The 15,615-nt window shown below is 36.6% G+C and overlaps 1 protein-coding gene across 1 annotated transcript; it reads left to right on the plus strand.

Annotated features, from left to right (window-relative positions):
- Window positions 1-3,057: 3,057 nt before the first annotated feature.
- On the plus strand, window positions 3,058-7,934 carry LOC110897381 (probable auxin efflux carrier component 1b). The gene is made up of 7 exons (XM_022144132.2): window positions 3,058-4,257; window positions 6,109-6,376; window positions 6,451-6,536; window positions 6,685-6,842; window positions 6,923-6,999; window positions 7,568-7,642; window positions 7,777-7,934. The coding sequence occupies exons 1-6, from the start codon at window positions 3,243-3,245 to the stop codon at window positions 7,632-7,634; spliced, it is 1,671 nt and encodes a 556-aa protein (XP_021999824.1). The 5' UTR covers window positions 3,058-3,242; the 3' UTR covers window positions 7,635-7,642; window positions 7,777-7,934.
- Window positions 7,935-15,615: the final 7,681 nt, after the last annotated feature.

Genomic DNA, 15,615 nt, shown 5'->3' on the forward strand with positions numbered 1-15,615 from the left:
TTGAGTAATAGAATAACTAGATTATAGCATATACATCAAAAGTTTACAAGATTAAATAGATTCTGCTAGTGACAAGGCTCCAGTCTCTCGTTTAACCAAGAATCAAGTTTCACGAGTCTAAGGAGTCAAGCACCAAATAGATTTAGGCATTCCAAGTATATAGACATTCCCAGCACATAGAGGTAGACATTCCAAGTGTATAGACATTTAGGCATTCCAAGTATTGTGATTAGACATTCTAAGCATATAGATATTCCGAATAGGCATTTTAGTCGTTTAGAATTAGACAATCCCACACATAGACATTTCTCATTTAGGCATTCCAGATAGACATTCAAGCATAGCATTAGGCATTCCAATCATACAAAATTAGGCATTTCCAGCATAGTTTTAGGCATTTTCAACACATAGTCTTAGGCATTTCAAGAAATAGGCAATCCACATAGACTAGGGGCTAATTATAGACAAAAGTTAAACTTCAGGGACTAGTCTTGACAAGTTTCTAAAGTACAGGGACGCTGGGCATTACAATGTGGCACTTGTTTACTGATTTGTCATCTGACGTCAGCTAACTGGGTTAGGGTTCAGTTAGTTTACGAGTGTCACATAAAAATAAGTTGAAAGTTAGAAGTGACGTGATACAATTCGTAAGTTATGAATGCTATCCACCAAATGGTAAAAATTAAGGTTATTTTGTTCCAATAACTCTTTTTTAATCACTCACATAAGAATACTAAGGTGGTGTTTGTTTTTTTTGAAAAGGTCTTCAGAACCTCTTATGTCTTCGCCGCGCAGACCGCGTGCAGACCTTTGGGTCTGAAGACTGTTTGTTTTCTTGAAGACCTTTCATTAAAAAATGTTTGCGAGACCACTTCTTGGTGCAGACATAGACCAATGTCTTCATGGGTCTGCAGACCTCTTCTTCTTCACAAAACCCTAGCACCTCTTCACCTCTTCTCCTCCACCCACCGCCGCCACCTACCACTCCGGCGACACCCTGCCCCCGCCGCCACCTTCCACTGCGGCGCCACCCTACCCTCCGACGACACCCGTCTGAATCCAAGAAGCCTCTTTCAGCAAACATCAACCGATCATTCAACACACGCCTTTTTAAATCTGAAACATGCCCTTCGGCTTCTTCATCCTTTATTTTCTGTAAAATTGAATTAAACGACGTTCGGTCAACTTCTAAAGTCAAAAAACAAACTATATCTATTGGGAAGACACAAAAGAAAAACCTTGATTTCATCTTCAACTTGTTTAGCGACATCTGCAAGCTCTTCAATGGCAGATGTTATAGGATGCAAAGACACATCCCCTTTTATCAATTTGTACAATGATTGTGTATGGTTCTGTGAAATCATCAAAATACGATCACAAAATAAACTAAATATAAACATTAGTACGTTACTGAATGAAAGATTAATCGTATCTGCAACTGAGCGGCATACGAAAGATAGTTGAACGGTAGGATAGGATCATCGGTAAAAACGACGCGACTTTTAAACGAAAGGGTATGATCCAAGTTGGTAATTGTATAAGAATATAATATAATTTCAGTTTATTTTAGCAGCTTACAGAAGTTAAAAAACAAACAGTCTTCTTCTTGCAGACTGCAGAGGTTTGGTCCACCTCTTCTACTTCAGATGTCTGCAGATGTAGTCCGCAGACTACAGACATTTAATATGAAAAGGAAAAGAGTATAAACAAACAAAAATATTGAAGCATCAAGGATTTTCAGCTTCACAGTCCACTAACGGTCAATAAAATTTATGATTTAACAAGTCACTAAATTATTATAGTGCTATTTTTCTCTATCTATGTCGTGCTTTAAAATTGGGTATTTAACTAAAAGATTTCCACTAAAAGACAACTTTTTTAATCAATTTATTGCTCATTTATCATTTCCTAAACTTGAAGAAACTAGAATATTTTACAGTACAATGGCCCCCTAATTCATTGTAAATAAAATAATGGAGGAAAGCAACTTATCAGAGTAAAGTCTACATGGTACAATGGCCCCTAATTTGTTATGTCCTAAGAGAGCCATGTAAGTAAGACTATCATCATTTGCTAGCAAACTGGTTAGAACAAATTGCTATCTTTTTTACAATAAAGATTTAAAAAATAAATAGTTTTAAGTATATATTGGTATCTAGTTACTCTTTACATGGGTAGCTAGCTATATAAGACAATGAAAATATATCAGCATGTAAGACACTAGTAAGGTATAATATGATGTTTGACCATCATTCTCAATATTAATATGCTATCTCAATGGTAAAGGGTGGCATGTAAATCTCGAAAAGGTGACAAAACTTCTATTAAAAAAATAGAAACCGAGCCAGCAAGAAACTGAAACCCGAAAGTTATACAATTACATCACGAATGTTAAAGTCGGACCATTTACTCCAATTAGTACTACAAAATTTAGATTTACTCGTTATCCACAGGAACGAGTTCTCTTTGATAAGCTCCACCGTCCTATTGAAGTGAGTGTGATGATTGTTGAAAGTGTTTTCGTCTCTCGCCTTCCAAATCTCCCAAGCCGCTACCATTAGAACCGCACCAATAATTTTCTTCCACTCTTTTGAACTTTTGATTAGCTGGCAGTTAAGCGTTACACAACACACTCGCATGATTGATTTGTAAGCGTGCATCTTTTCAATATGTTTGGTTTAACGCCATCAATAGCATACCCATGTATTCCTATCAAATTCTTCATCCGTTGTGTTTTATACGATTCAGGAAATTAGTATTTGTGTAAACTTCATGTATTAAACAATGTAAGATACACCAAAAAATAGGCATTGATTGCATAACTAAAACATATGATTTATTTGTCATACACAAGGATCGGCCCATGAACAATTGAAATTTAAACAATGAAGTGAATATGTGATGTAAAATTTAAAAAATATATAGCTCATAGATTAATATTAATAATAAATATAATTTACACATCTCATATAAAATATAATATAGTGTGACATGCTTGGTTCCTGCATGGTCAATATCTTTCACATAATATTTGTCCTATGGGTTTAGATCCTCCTCAAAAGACATAATCTTTTACTCTCCTGTCCCCCATTAACCCCCATAAATAACACTCCCCTTCTAACCAAACCCAAAAGATTTCATCATTCCTTTTAACCAAGATTCACCCACAATCTCCCCAAACCCCACCTGGGTTTTCATCTTCACAACTTTATCTCATCTGGGTCACCTTCCATTTCCTAACCATGATCACAAGTTCAGACCTTTATCATGTTTTAACAGCAGTGGTTCCACTCTATGTAGCCATGGTTCTAGCCTATGGTTCAGTCAAATGGTGGAAGATTTTCACACCAGACCAATGTTCAGGAATCAACAGATTTGTAGCTCTATTTGCTGTCCCATTACTCTCATTCCACTTCATCTCAACCAACAATCCTTACACCATGAACACAAGGTTCATAGCTGCTGACACTATTCAAAAACTCATGGTTCTTGTGGTGTTAGCATTGTGGTCAAGATTGAGTAAAAGATTGTCTTTAGATTGGTCAATCACTATCTTTTCTTTATCCACACTTCCCAACACACTTGTGATGGGAATCCCACTTTTGAAAGGGATGTATGGTGAGTTTTCAGGTGATTTGATGGTTCAGATTGTGGTGCTCCAGTGCATAATATGGTACACTTTGATGCTCTTTTTGTTTGAGTTTAGGGGGGCAAGGTTGTTGATTGGGGAACAGTTTCCTGACAATGGTGGGTCCATTGTTTCCTTTAGAGTTGACTCAGATGTTTTGAGTTTAGATGGGAAAGAAGAGTTGGTGACACAAGCTGAGGTTGGGGATGATGGGAAGCTACATGTAGTGGTTAGGAAGTCTACAAGTTCAAAGTCTGAGATCTTGTCTAGGTCACAATGTGGTGGTGTTACTTTAACCCCTCGGGTTTCGAACTTGACGAATGCAGAGATTTATTCTCTGCAGTCGTCGAGAAACCCAACCCCGAGGGGTTCGAGTTTTAACCACGGGGATTTTGTGGGTCCCCGTGGGTCTGGTTTTGTGGGGGGTGATGAGGAATGTGGGAATAATGGGAAGGTGAATAGTGCCGGAATCTTGTCTCCGGTGGGTGGGAAGAAGGGTGGTGGTGGTGGGAAAGATCTTCATATGTTTGTATGGAGTTCTAATGCTTCACCGGTTTCTGAAGGTGGGATTCATGTGTTTAGGGGTGGGGAGTATGGGAATGATCTTGGAGGGGTGCCACATACTAAAGGTTAGAACTTTTTTACATTTAATGTGGCAAGTTATATATAAAATATGTTTTTTTTTGACATAGTGATAAGCGTTTGGGTACTTTTATATTGGTCATATATAAATTCTAATCGTTTGGGTACTTTTATATTGGTCATATCTAAATTCTAATCTATTGGTTAGCATAATATTTGATAGTTACTGCGAGTTTTTCTTAATGGTTAATGGTTCTCGCGGTTAAAAATAGTTGGTAATGATTCTCACGGTAAAAAAAAGAGTAAATTACTTTTTTAGTCCCTGTGTTTTAGTGGTTTTAACCATTTGAGTCCAAAATCAAAAAGTTTAACGCCCTGAGTCCCTAACCATTTATTTTATAACATTTTGAGTCCAATTTTGTTCATTTTATAACGATTTGAGTCCAAAAAATTGGACTCAAAAGGTTAAAATTTGGACTCAAAAGGACTCAAATGGTTAATGAAAATGCTTATAGGGACTCAGGTCGTTAAACTTTTTGCTTTTGGACTCAACTAGTTAAAACCACTAAAACACAGGGACTCAAAAAGTAATTTACCCTAAAAAAAAACATATTTTTCATTATTTTGCCACCAGACTACTTATTTTGAGGTTTTTTTTCATGTATTTTATGGATTTTTTATACCATGAGTATTCAAGATACTATTCTATTGGTTCATGTTTTAATATGGGCTTTTTATACCATGAGTATTTAAGATACTATTCTAATGGTTCATGTTTTAAGGGAACTAAAGATAGAACTTTTAACTTTTGATGGTTTTAAATATTTTTAATGGTTTTTAATTATTATTTTGGAGTGAAACTACTAATTTTATAATTATTATTTTGCAGTGAAACTACTTTTAATGGTTTTAAATACTTTTTTTTCTTTAACCAGCTAATCAAATTGATGGGATAAAGGGTTATAATTTTTTGTTACTTGTTAGAATGAGATAATCTCAGATGAATTGCTTAATTTGGAGGTGTATATATTATGAGATTCTTGTTTTATATGAGTGTAACAATTCCCACAATTTTGGGCATGGTCCACAAAGTTTTGAGATTTTGTAATTTGTTTATTTGCTTTTGATGTTGACAATTATGTTGAAATACCCCTCAAATCTTGGCCATGCATGTCTTCTTGTGATGGATATATGCTTCATTTAAGCCCTTTCTTTTGTTGTTACATGATGCATTTTATTCATTTATTTGGTCCCAAAAGGTCAAGGTTTGACTTTTATAGTCAAATTAGTAATCTTACATCTCATTGATCTACAATATTTGATCCAATGGCTTAGTAGAAATAACCTTAAAGTGAAAACAATTTGCTTAGAATTTGATTTTGCAAACTAGTTCAAGTAAAAAGTTCTTGCATATTTTTCTTATTTTCGTCGGCGTCCATATTTTGGACACTGCACGACGGTTCATTTGTTCAACCGGCCACTAACAATCAAAAGAGGCGTCATCTACAGTTTTCCATCGGTTTTGTCTTGTTCGCTTAAAACCGACAAGTTTACTTGTGTGTGGTCCATTAGCTAACCGAACTCGAGGTGGGGGTGGTTTTCAAAACAATGGTTACCTTCATTAAGAAAATTCCTTCCAAGATATTGGTGTTTTTGTTTCATTTATACCATATTATTGGTCTTGTTTCTTGTAAATTCTTGTTTTGTTCCTTTTTAATATTAATGAAACCCTAAAAACATGGGCCTCATGTTTCTACCCTTTGCACATCAAGTATCCCTAAATATTGTAACTATTTGTCCCTTTCTTTTCCAAATATTTTTTTTTTTATATTTGTGTGTTTTTTAGTTAATTTAGTAATTAATTTATTCTAGTCTGTTTTCTGTGACTTAAACACTAGATTATGATGAATTTGGACAAAAAGAGTTTAGTTTTGGGAACCAACCCGGCCAAAATGGAGTGGGCCCGGTTCTATCTAAACTTGGGTCTAGCTCAACCGCTGAGCTCCACCCAAAGGCTAGCCCACTTGGTGAGACGAAACCCGCTTCTATGCCACCAGCTAGTGTCATGACCCGACTCATTTTGATCATGGTGTGGCGCAAGCTTATCAGAAATCCAAACACGTATTCGAGCTTAATTGGACTCACATGGTCCCTAGTCTCATTCAAGTATGTCACAAGTTTTTTTCGCTTTCACAAGGTTATTTTGTCTTTTCCCGAGCGTAAATTACTTTTTTTTGTAGGTGGCACGTTCAAATGCCTGCGATAGTTGCAAAATCCATCGCGATTTTATCTGATGCCGGTCTTGGCATGGCCATGTTTAGTCTCGGTATGTTGACTTTTTATGTTTGAAGTAAAACACCCTTAACTTCAAAGTTTATGTGCTTTCTGGTAACGGGTTCTCACAGTTTAAAAAAAAAAGTTGTAGAATAACAAATATACCACCCCTAAACTTCAAAGCTTCCGCACCTTCGCAGGTTTGTTCATGGCATTGCAGCCAAAAATTATAGCTTGTGGAAACTCGGTTGCAGCCTTTGCCATGGTGGTTCGTTTCTTGACTGGTCCGGCGGTCATGGCGGCTGCATCAGTCGCGGTTGGACTACAAGGAACATTGCTACATGTGGCCATAGTTCAGGTACTAATTTTGACCATTGGAAGTCAAATTATTGACTTTTATTTTGACTAATATATTTGTGATTGTTAATGAAATACCAGGCTGCTCTTCCTCAAGGAATTGTCCCCTTTGTGTTTGCTAAAGAATATAATGTCCATCCTGATATACTTAGCACAGGGTTAGTTTTTGTTCTACTTTCATGCATTAATAATGACTTGTACATAAAAGTTGTACACAAAAAATGTGACACCAAATGGTTATGAGCTTACTTGACTTGTCAAAGTTCATGTATGTGAAAATGTTATATAAAACCAGGGGTGCTTGAGCTTAGCTCGGCTCGATTCAAGGTTCATGTCGTAGGTAGTTTATTATTTATTAATTAGTTTATATTAATTATAATTACTATTTATATATAATTTATTTATTTTCTCATATATTTATAAAAGATATTTATTATTATTAAAAAATATATTTAATATATTAGTTATTCATTATACAAATAGTGGGCTCGTTTAGACACGCGAGTTGGCTCGAGCTTGATAAGTCAAGCTCAGGCTCGGGCTCGTTTACTAAACAAATTTATTTTTAGGCTCGAGCTTATTTAAGCTCGCCTCGTTTCGAACTTCTTTCGAGTAGCTTACGAGTAGCTCAGCCCATTTACACCTTTGGGTAAAACACAAAATTGACAATTCTTGATGTGAAAATGTACAAGGTATAATGCATGGGTTACATGTTTTGTCTTGCAGGGTTATTTTTGGAATGTTGATAGCTCTACCAATCACTCTGGTGTACTACATTGTGTTGGGGCTTTAAGTGAATGGGTTTTGACCCTTGTCCTGTTTGAAGAAGTTTTGTTTTGGTGTGTGTGTGTGTGTGTGTGGGGGGGGGGGGGGGTGTTTGATAACAATTGAAATTATTGTAGTGTTAACTAAGTGACGAGTAAAGGATAAGCAAGGATGGGTTTGGGGAGAGACATAAATGTAAGTTTTTGTAAGAAGGCATTGGGTGCAAGTAAATTAATATTTTGTCTCTCTAGTTTGTTGTGTGATTGCATTCGGTATTCACTTCCCTTGCACTTTTGATTCCCAGAAAATTAAAGTTTTTTTATTCTCTTTTGAAAAATGTTTACCATCCATAACTCGGTTCTAAGTAATAACTTAAAAGTTATATAAAAAAACTAAATGCAAAGTAGCTTTGATAACGTTATGTTTGTGTTTCGATTACTTGTAGATTGGTACTCACAACTCGGTTTCAAAATGAATTTATATCAAGACATAGATAAAGACAGGCATGTCGTAACTGCAGATTCAAAATTTTATAAAAATATCGTATATTTTTTTGAAGTTATATAAATTTCGAAAGTTATATGAGAAAAAAAATATATCATGCATAAATCAATCATAATAATACAATAATGTTTTTTTTAGTATTCAATTCACTTTGTACGTGTTATATAAGTGATGATTAATCATAGATTAATGAGATATCATGCTCAAAGTAAAGTATGTAAATAGATACTGGTCGAAATTGTTGATTATTCAAATGAAACGTGTGCATTTAAATGAAACTAGTTTTTACCTGACGCCCTATTTTACGTATGAATTCTGCAGTTTTCATTATCAATTTGGTTTATTAAAGTATTGCTACAGTACATGCATTTGGTCTAACAAATCAATTTACGAAATCATTAAAGGAAGGAAAAAAACCTAAAAGAATGTAAAAGAAACTAAAAGAACAATAATAATTTTATTAAAGTTTGGATAATGTAAAAAAACGAAAGGGAAAACGAAAACAAATTAACTTTATTATATTTTGAGGACTATATAGTAAATTTTAAAACTGGATGGTAATAATGTAAACTATTAAAGTTAAGGGTTCTAATTAGAGGCTCCTAATTTACCAAAAAAAAAAAGAGAGAATTACTTAGGGGCTCTTTGGGATTTCATTTTCTTAACTTCTTATAACTTATAACTTTTTTCAAAATAAGTTTTTTAAAAAATGATGTTTGGGTAATAGTTTAAAAAGGAATATTTGTGCTTTGAAAATAATTGTTTGAAAAGTCAGTTGGTTGTGACTTTTTAAAAAAGAAGAAAAAGAGATGGAATCCTAAACACCCTCGACATGATTCAAACTCAAGTCTGACGAGAGTGTTCTCCACCACACCACTTTCATTTTTTTGAAAGGTGTGAATTATTCGTGAATGTCGGAAGGTCTAGATACGTGTCTTAATCGGGTTCGCGCTAGAGAGTCCTCTCGCACAATAGATCCCCAATTTAAACCCCTAAATGAGAAACCCCTATCACCCAGACTTGAACTTGAGACTTGGAGGGGAAAACTCACCAGAATCTACTATAGGTGAAACTTAAATACCCGTGACCACCACTAGAGCACTAGTGATGGTTCACTATACCACTTTCATCATTTGTCTTATAATCTATAGATAGTAACGCTGCAATCGGGAAAGAAAAAATTACTTTAGTGAGCAGCCGACTCCCTTCACAATTGCCAGCTGCACTTATCCCTCCTATACGTTTTATATATTTTTACTTTACTCTAACTTCACAACCTTCACAATAAGGCCACTTGGTATACTCTAACATCCAGGGGTGTTAATCCTAGTTGGCATCCGTTAACACTTGTTATACCGCTCCTGAAGGGTGTTAAGAGACATTAAAAGCTTCACATGTTAAGAAGTTAACTAGGAGAGAGAGGGAGGAAATCAAGCATTGCAAAATTTACACACACAAAACATGCTATATATATGTATTTTAATTAATTTAAGCGGCGTTAACAGGGGGTTAAACAATTTCCTTGTTATGAGGTGAAGTGAAAGAGAGTCAAGTAGGTGATGTGACGTCTACGTGTAGTTAAGGGATGTGAAAGTATACCCATAGCCTAAGTTGGCATTTTTCTATACCACGTTATAACAAGGGAAAATAATGAAATTAGCCTATGACTAATCCACTTTTCCAAAATAGCCGGCTGAAATTGTCAAATATCTTTATAGAAACAAAACAAATGTAACCGATTTACAAGAATGAATCCAATCTAAGCATAAAAAAACTCTCAACAAAAAACACACAACTAATCGATTAGATCACTAACATGATGGCCTATATTCACTAACTCTCAACCTAACGAATAAACGAACGATCAACGCTCAAATCGTAGTAGAGGATAATCTGCGAGACAACGAAACTAAGATAAACACTAGAAGAATCATCCAGAAGAAGTGTATGTTTGTGTGTGAGAAATATCTGAAGGTGATCTCTTCTACCCTTTGTGAAACACACATATATACACGGATTAATAAAACCTTGGCCCATGTGAAGAATCAGCATCCATTAGTTGCCCATGCACATAAACAACCCATGAGAACAACTGCTAGAAGCCGGATCTCCTATTCAATCAGCCCACAACTCAGCTGCATCAGCCAACAACACGATCATTTAATAGTCCAGACCTCAAAATATAACAAACAAAATATTAAGAGTTAATTACTGTTTTCGTCCTTGTGGTTTGTCAAAAATCACCATTTAAATCCATTAGTTTAAAAATTGCGATTTCAGTACCTGTGGTTTCACTTTCGTAACCATTTCACATAGGGTAGAAGAGATCACCTTCAGATATTTCTCACACACAAACATACACTTCTTTTGGATGATAAAGCAATACTAGAGATATTAAAACTGAAGTATAAAGGTTTTCACTTTTAACAGCCCCCTCAGTTTTAATCTTTCTATACTAATAAATGAAAATCTTTTTTGGACACGTGTCACTTTCTGGTGCTTTCTCACCTTATTTTCCTATTTATCCCTTATTTTAAATAATAATAATAATTTTAAACAAAAGTATTAGATAAGAATAAATATTTAAATAAGGATAAACATTTATTTTTATTATGATCATATTAAATAATAATAATAATAATTTTAAACAAAAAAAATTAGATAAGAATATAAACGTTTATTTTCATTATGATCATATTAAATAATAATAAACAAAAAATTAGTTAAGAATATATATTTAACAAAGTAAAATGCTATAATAAGTAGATAGTACATTAAAGTTAATTTTTAAAAGATAGATCTTGACGACTGTATGTGTTAACATATGACATTATATTTTATTAAACACATATAATATATGAGTTTTTCTTAAAGATATATCTTTTTTGTTATTTATTATATAAAATTACATTTATGCAAAATAAAAAAAAAACAAAGTAAAATTTTATAATAAGTAAATTGTACACCAATGTTCATTTTTAAAATATAAATCTTGATGACTGTTTGTATTAACATATGACATTATATTTTATTCAACACGTAACACGTGCAATATACGAGTTTTTTTTAAATATATCTTTTTATTATTTATTATATAAAATTATATTTATGCAACCCGTGTAATACACGGGGTTTTAACCTAGTATCATTAATTAACCGAAACACTTACACATGTATGAATTATTTTTTGGCAAAAAAAAAAAAAGAAAAAAAAAAAAAAACCTTTGTGAACACATCCACCAACAGAAAACATGAATTCGCACAATGATAACCATCCAACTAGAAAAACTTGGTATCCAAACTTCTTTAGCAGTTGGCATGGTTTTGCAAAGTTGAACCAAGTCCACTTGATGAATACGTTTGGTCGTGTGTTGGGCCGCCCAGACGTGAACCCAATATTTGAATCAAGCATTTAGCCCATCTCCATTGAAGAGTATTATGCAAAAAATAACAAATACAAGAAAGCACATGTATTAACAACTATTACTAGAGAAATTGAATTGAACACACAATTTTCATGCCCAACTTCAACACCCCCATGATTCAATATCCAAAAACATCAAGAATATTATGACTGTTAAACAACTCAACATGTAGGCATCCTGGTTTATAAAAAAAAAATATTTCCAACTGTCACATGACATATAACAAGATTCTGAACAAAATGAAAAAATATCAGATAACACTTTCTCAAGTACCAGAAATATTTTCTAAACAACCATTTAAAAAAATATAATATTTATGTCAGAACTTAAAAAATTCATTTGATTAACTAAAAAAAAATTATAACTTCCCAAATCCATGAATCATAATATACTGAATCACATGATTCAAAAATTAATATGACGAAACAAGAATTACACAATTCTACATCGGACATCAATTATACAGCCGCTATAGCTACCAACAACACCGGCTCTGTGAGCATAACCAAAGGGCCACTATAGCTACCAACAACAAGAGTTGTCTGATCAGATGGAGCAGCACTTGCCTGAGGAACCTCTGGATCACCCGCGGGCCCTGATACTATAAGTTGCAGGGGCAGTTTGTTGTAAAAAAACTCTCGGTCTCCTCGGTAGTTTGCAAGAAGTTAAACTCCGGCTCCGAGAATTGAGGGACCTTCAGTGCATCCTTAAGAAACATCGTAGTACCTACAAAATAAAAGACAAATCTCAATTTAAAGAAAAAATAATTGACTCCGGTTAACTGAAGCAACACTACTCACCATCTCCCTTATTAACAACTAGAGGCTAGTCCCTATCCCCTTGTGTCCAGATCCTACTAACCCGGCCTAGCAACAAAAGATGCTCAGGTAGACGGCGAATAGGACTCCGGTTGTCAACTAAACCTTGTGAAGAACCAAGAAATCGAAGTTAGGCCGGAGCCTGTTATCGAGAGTTTGGCTCCTGTAAGCTGACTGGATGACGGTCCTGCAAAACAGAAAACCGTTAGGCTCAACGCAGAGATGGGAGGGCCCCTCTGCGAGCACCCTCCGGCGTGAGGATAAGTATAGGTAGAGAGAGAAAATATAGAGAGAAAATAAGGACGGAGGTTCAGAAAATCGTACTTGACATTGTACTTTGGTGAGGTATTTATAGTGGTCAACTGAGATGACGTCATTCGTCCAGACGCACTCGAACGAAGGTTCGTCCTCGGAGTTGCGAGGAGAGCGGACATATCTGAGGTGCCCGTACAAGTAGAGAGCATGGGGACGGACATGTCTGGTTCGTCCTAGAGGATCATGTCCGGCCTCGGATGTGTATCTTCAAGTCCCCTAGTTTGTTAAGTTCTGTAAGGGACTTAGCAAAATGTTTTGTGCAAGTTGTTTTTTGTCCGAGTGACATGTCAATGTAGGAGTGGTTCTGGTGTAGTGACGTGGTGCGATCTGAATGGCTATGACGTGTCGCGGGTGACTGAAGTTACTTGACTGTTAGTCACCGGCTTGTGACGGTTACGTAACCCTGCATCGGGAATCACGAGAGTCTGCAGAAGTGACGGTTTGATTTGACTGCCCTTAACCGCCTTACTTTTCCTATAAAATCTGATTTTACTTTTTTCATTTTTACCCTTTCTTCTCTCGTTTTCTTCACTCATCTGTTATCCTCTTATCACCTTCTTCGACTTCTTTTTCTTCTTAAAAGGTGCGTCTCCTTTATAGGTTACTTGTTATGACTCCTGGTAAGGACAATATGTCCGCGAGTGTGAGCATTCTTACCCAACGTTAGTTGGATAAGTTTGTTAGAGAGTATAGGATCCCCATGGACCTTCACCCGGTGCTTCCCTCTAAGGACGAGACCATTTATCCCTTTTGTCAAGGGAAGTTTCCCTTCTATACTCGCGTCTGTAATTTCGCGAACTATAGGATCCCGTTCTCCCGTTTCTTGATTAGGGTTTTACAATTTTTTAGGGTTCACATTAGTTAAGTCAACCCATTCGGATTAAGTCGCATCAGTCATTTTGAACTTTCCTGCCACACCTAGGATCGGAGGCCGGATTTGAAAGTTTTTCGATATTTCTACGAATTTATAACCGTCGGAGACTGGTACACGTTTGCCCATCGGAAGAGTATACCTCCTCCTTCCTCTGACGAACGATCTAGCCTAAAAAACTGGAAAGATAATTTTTTCTGGTTGGACGATCCTTGCCTTCCGGAGGATATGAGGTGGCGTTTTAAGGATCAGTCTATGTCTTTCGACCTGGGTGAGGACTTCGTCTTCGACCAGGAACTGGCGCGTGCCCTGATTGAGCATAAGTCCCCTATCCATCCCCTTCATGAACACTTTCTTTTACTGGGCCGACTTTGTTTTTCTTAGAGCCAAGGGGATGGGGATTGGCCGGTTATTCGCCGAAAGCGTGATTGTAAGTTCCGACCCTTTACCTCCCCTTCGGCACTTTTACTTTTTGCTGATTTACTGACTCCTTTTTATGAAATGTAGGTGTCATAATGTCTCTTCGGGATGCTCTGAAGGTTCCGAGCTTTGATGTTTTTTATTTCGACCTGGAGGACCAAGGTGAAGATGAAGTTCCTCTAATAAAACAAGTGGCCTCTTCAGCCCAAGAGATTCGTCCTGTCATTCCTCAAAGTACATCCGAACAAGCTGCTGCAGACACTACTTCATCTGTTCCTACGCCCATAAAGGACACGGCTGGTTCTTCCGGATCTTAAGCTGGAAAGAAATCGATTTTGGACGATGTGGATAGTGACCCGGAGATTCGTAGTTTGGATGATGCCCTTGAGTATCGTCCTTCTTCTGGCTCTTTGAAGAGCAAGGGTATTATGCATGAGGTGGATCCGCAAGCTCTTGTTCGTAAGAGAAAAACTGAGTCTGTTCAGATCCGTTCCTCTGACCCTCTTCCGATGCCGAGGGTAAAGAAAGTGAAAAAAGGTTCCTCTCTCTCCGATGGCGATGTGATGATTGAATTAGATGAACACCTGACTGGTGGCAAGTTTTCCAGGGAAGAAGTTGCACGAGCACGATCCGAACCAACCCCTGCCTTTTCTGTGGTTTTCTTCCTACAAGTGAAGTTGAAAGTATGGAGACGGAGATTCCTGAAACTGTGAGTAAAGAGAAGGAGAAAACTCATGACGGACCGAAGGTGGTGACTTTCTCAGCTACGATTTTGGACTCGCCTTTGGGTCCGGACCGTTTTCTTGATGACGAGGAAGACCAAGTGTCCTCTCTTCCTCCATCTTGGTTCGGACCTGAGTTGATGTCCTTTTATCGATATGCAGATGTGTTTTCAGACGAGATGGAGATCGATCCTGCAACAGCTGAAGAAAAGTTTATTCCGGATTGGGATATCCGGAATAAAGATTCGGTAATGGATGAGCTTGTTGCCAGGACACTTCTTTTCAACATTAGCACCCCGCTAGACCATGCTCGGAGCCGAAGGATGAAAAACCAGGATCTAGGTGCCGCGGTTTTAGCTAATCAAGCTCAATCAAACATTTTTGTGACGGAGCTATACCGGAGGTGGGTTGAGGCGGAGTCCGTGGGGGAGAACTTGGAGAAAGAAACTCGTTCTCTGAAACGTAAGATCCAGAGGACTCCGGAGACGGAGAAAAAGATTGCTCAGCTCACTTCAGATCTCCAAGCTCAGCAAGAGAAAGTTAAATCCTTGACTACTCAGAGTCAATCATCACAGGCTGCAGCTGCTTCCACGGTGAAGACAGGGATAGAGTAGCCACGGAGTTAAAAAAATTCTCTGAGTCCATGCAAAAGAAAGATGAGGAGCATAAAACGGTTTTGGCGAAGATGGAAGAATCTTTCAATAGTGCTCGTCTAGCTTACGCGAACATGATGGCAGGTACGTACCTTATTCATTGTGATTCTTTTTGCATTATTATTTCTAACACTTTCTTTAAAGCGGGACGTGCTAAAAACAGGGGAGGCCGATCTGAAGGCTCAGATTGAAGAGATGAAGTGTAACCATGAAGCCAAGATTGAAGAGATCAAGAAAGAGAATGTTGCCTTGAAGGCCTCGGTAGATGATCTCCAAGTGAC

This window comes from Helianthus annuus, chromosome 13 (assembly GCF_002127325.2).
Source record: "Helianthus annuus cultivar XRQ/B chromosome 13, HanXRQr2.0-SUNRISE, whole genome shotgun sequence".
Lineage (NCBI taxonomy): Eukaryota > Viridiplantae > Streptophyta > Magnoliopsida > Asterales > Asteraceae > Helianthus > Helianthus annuus.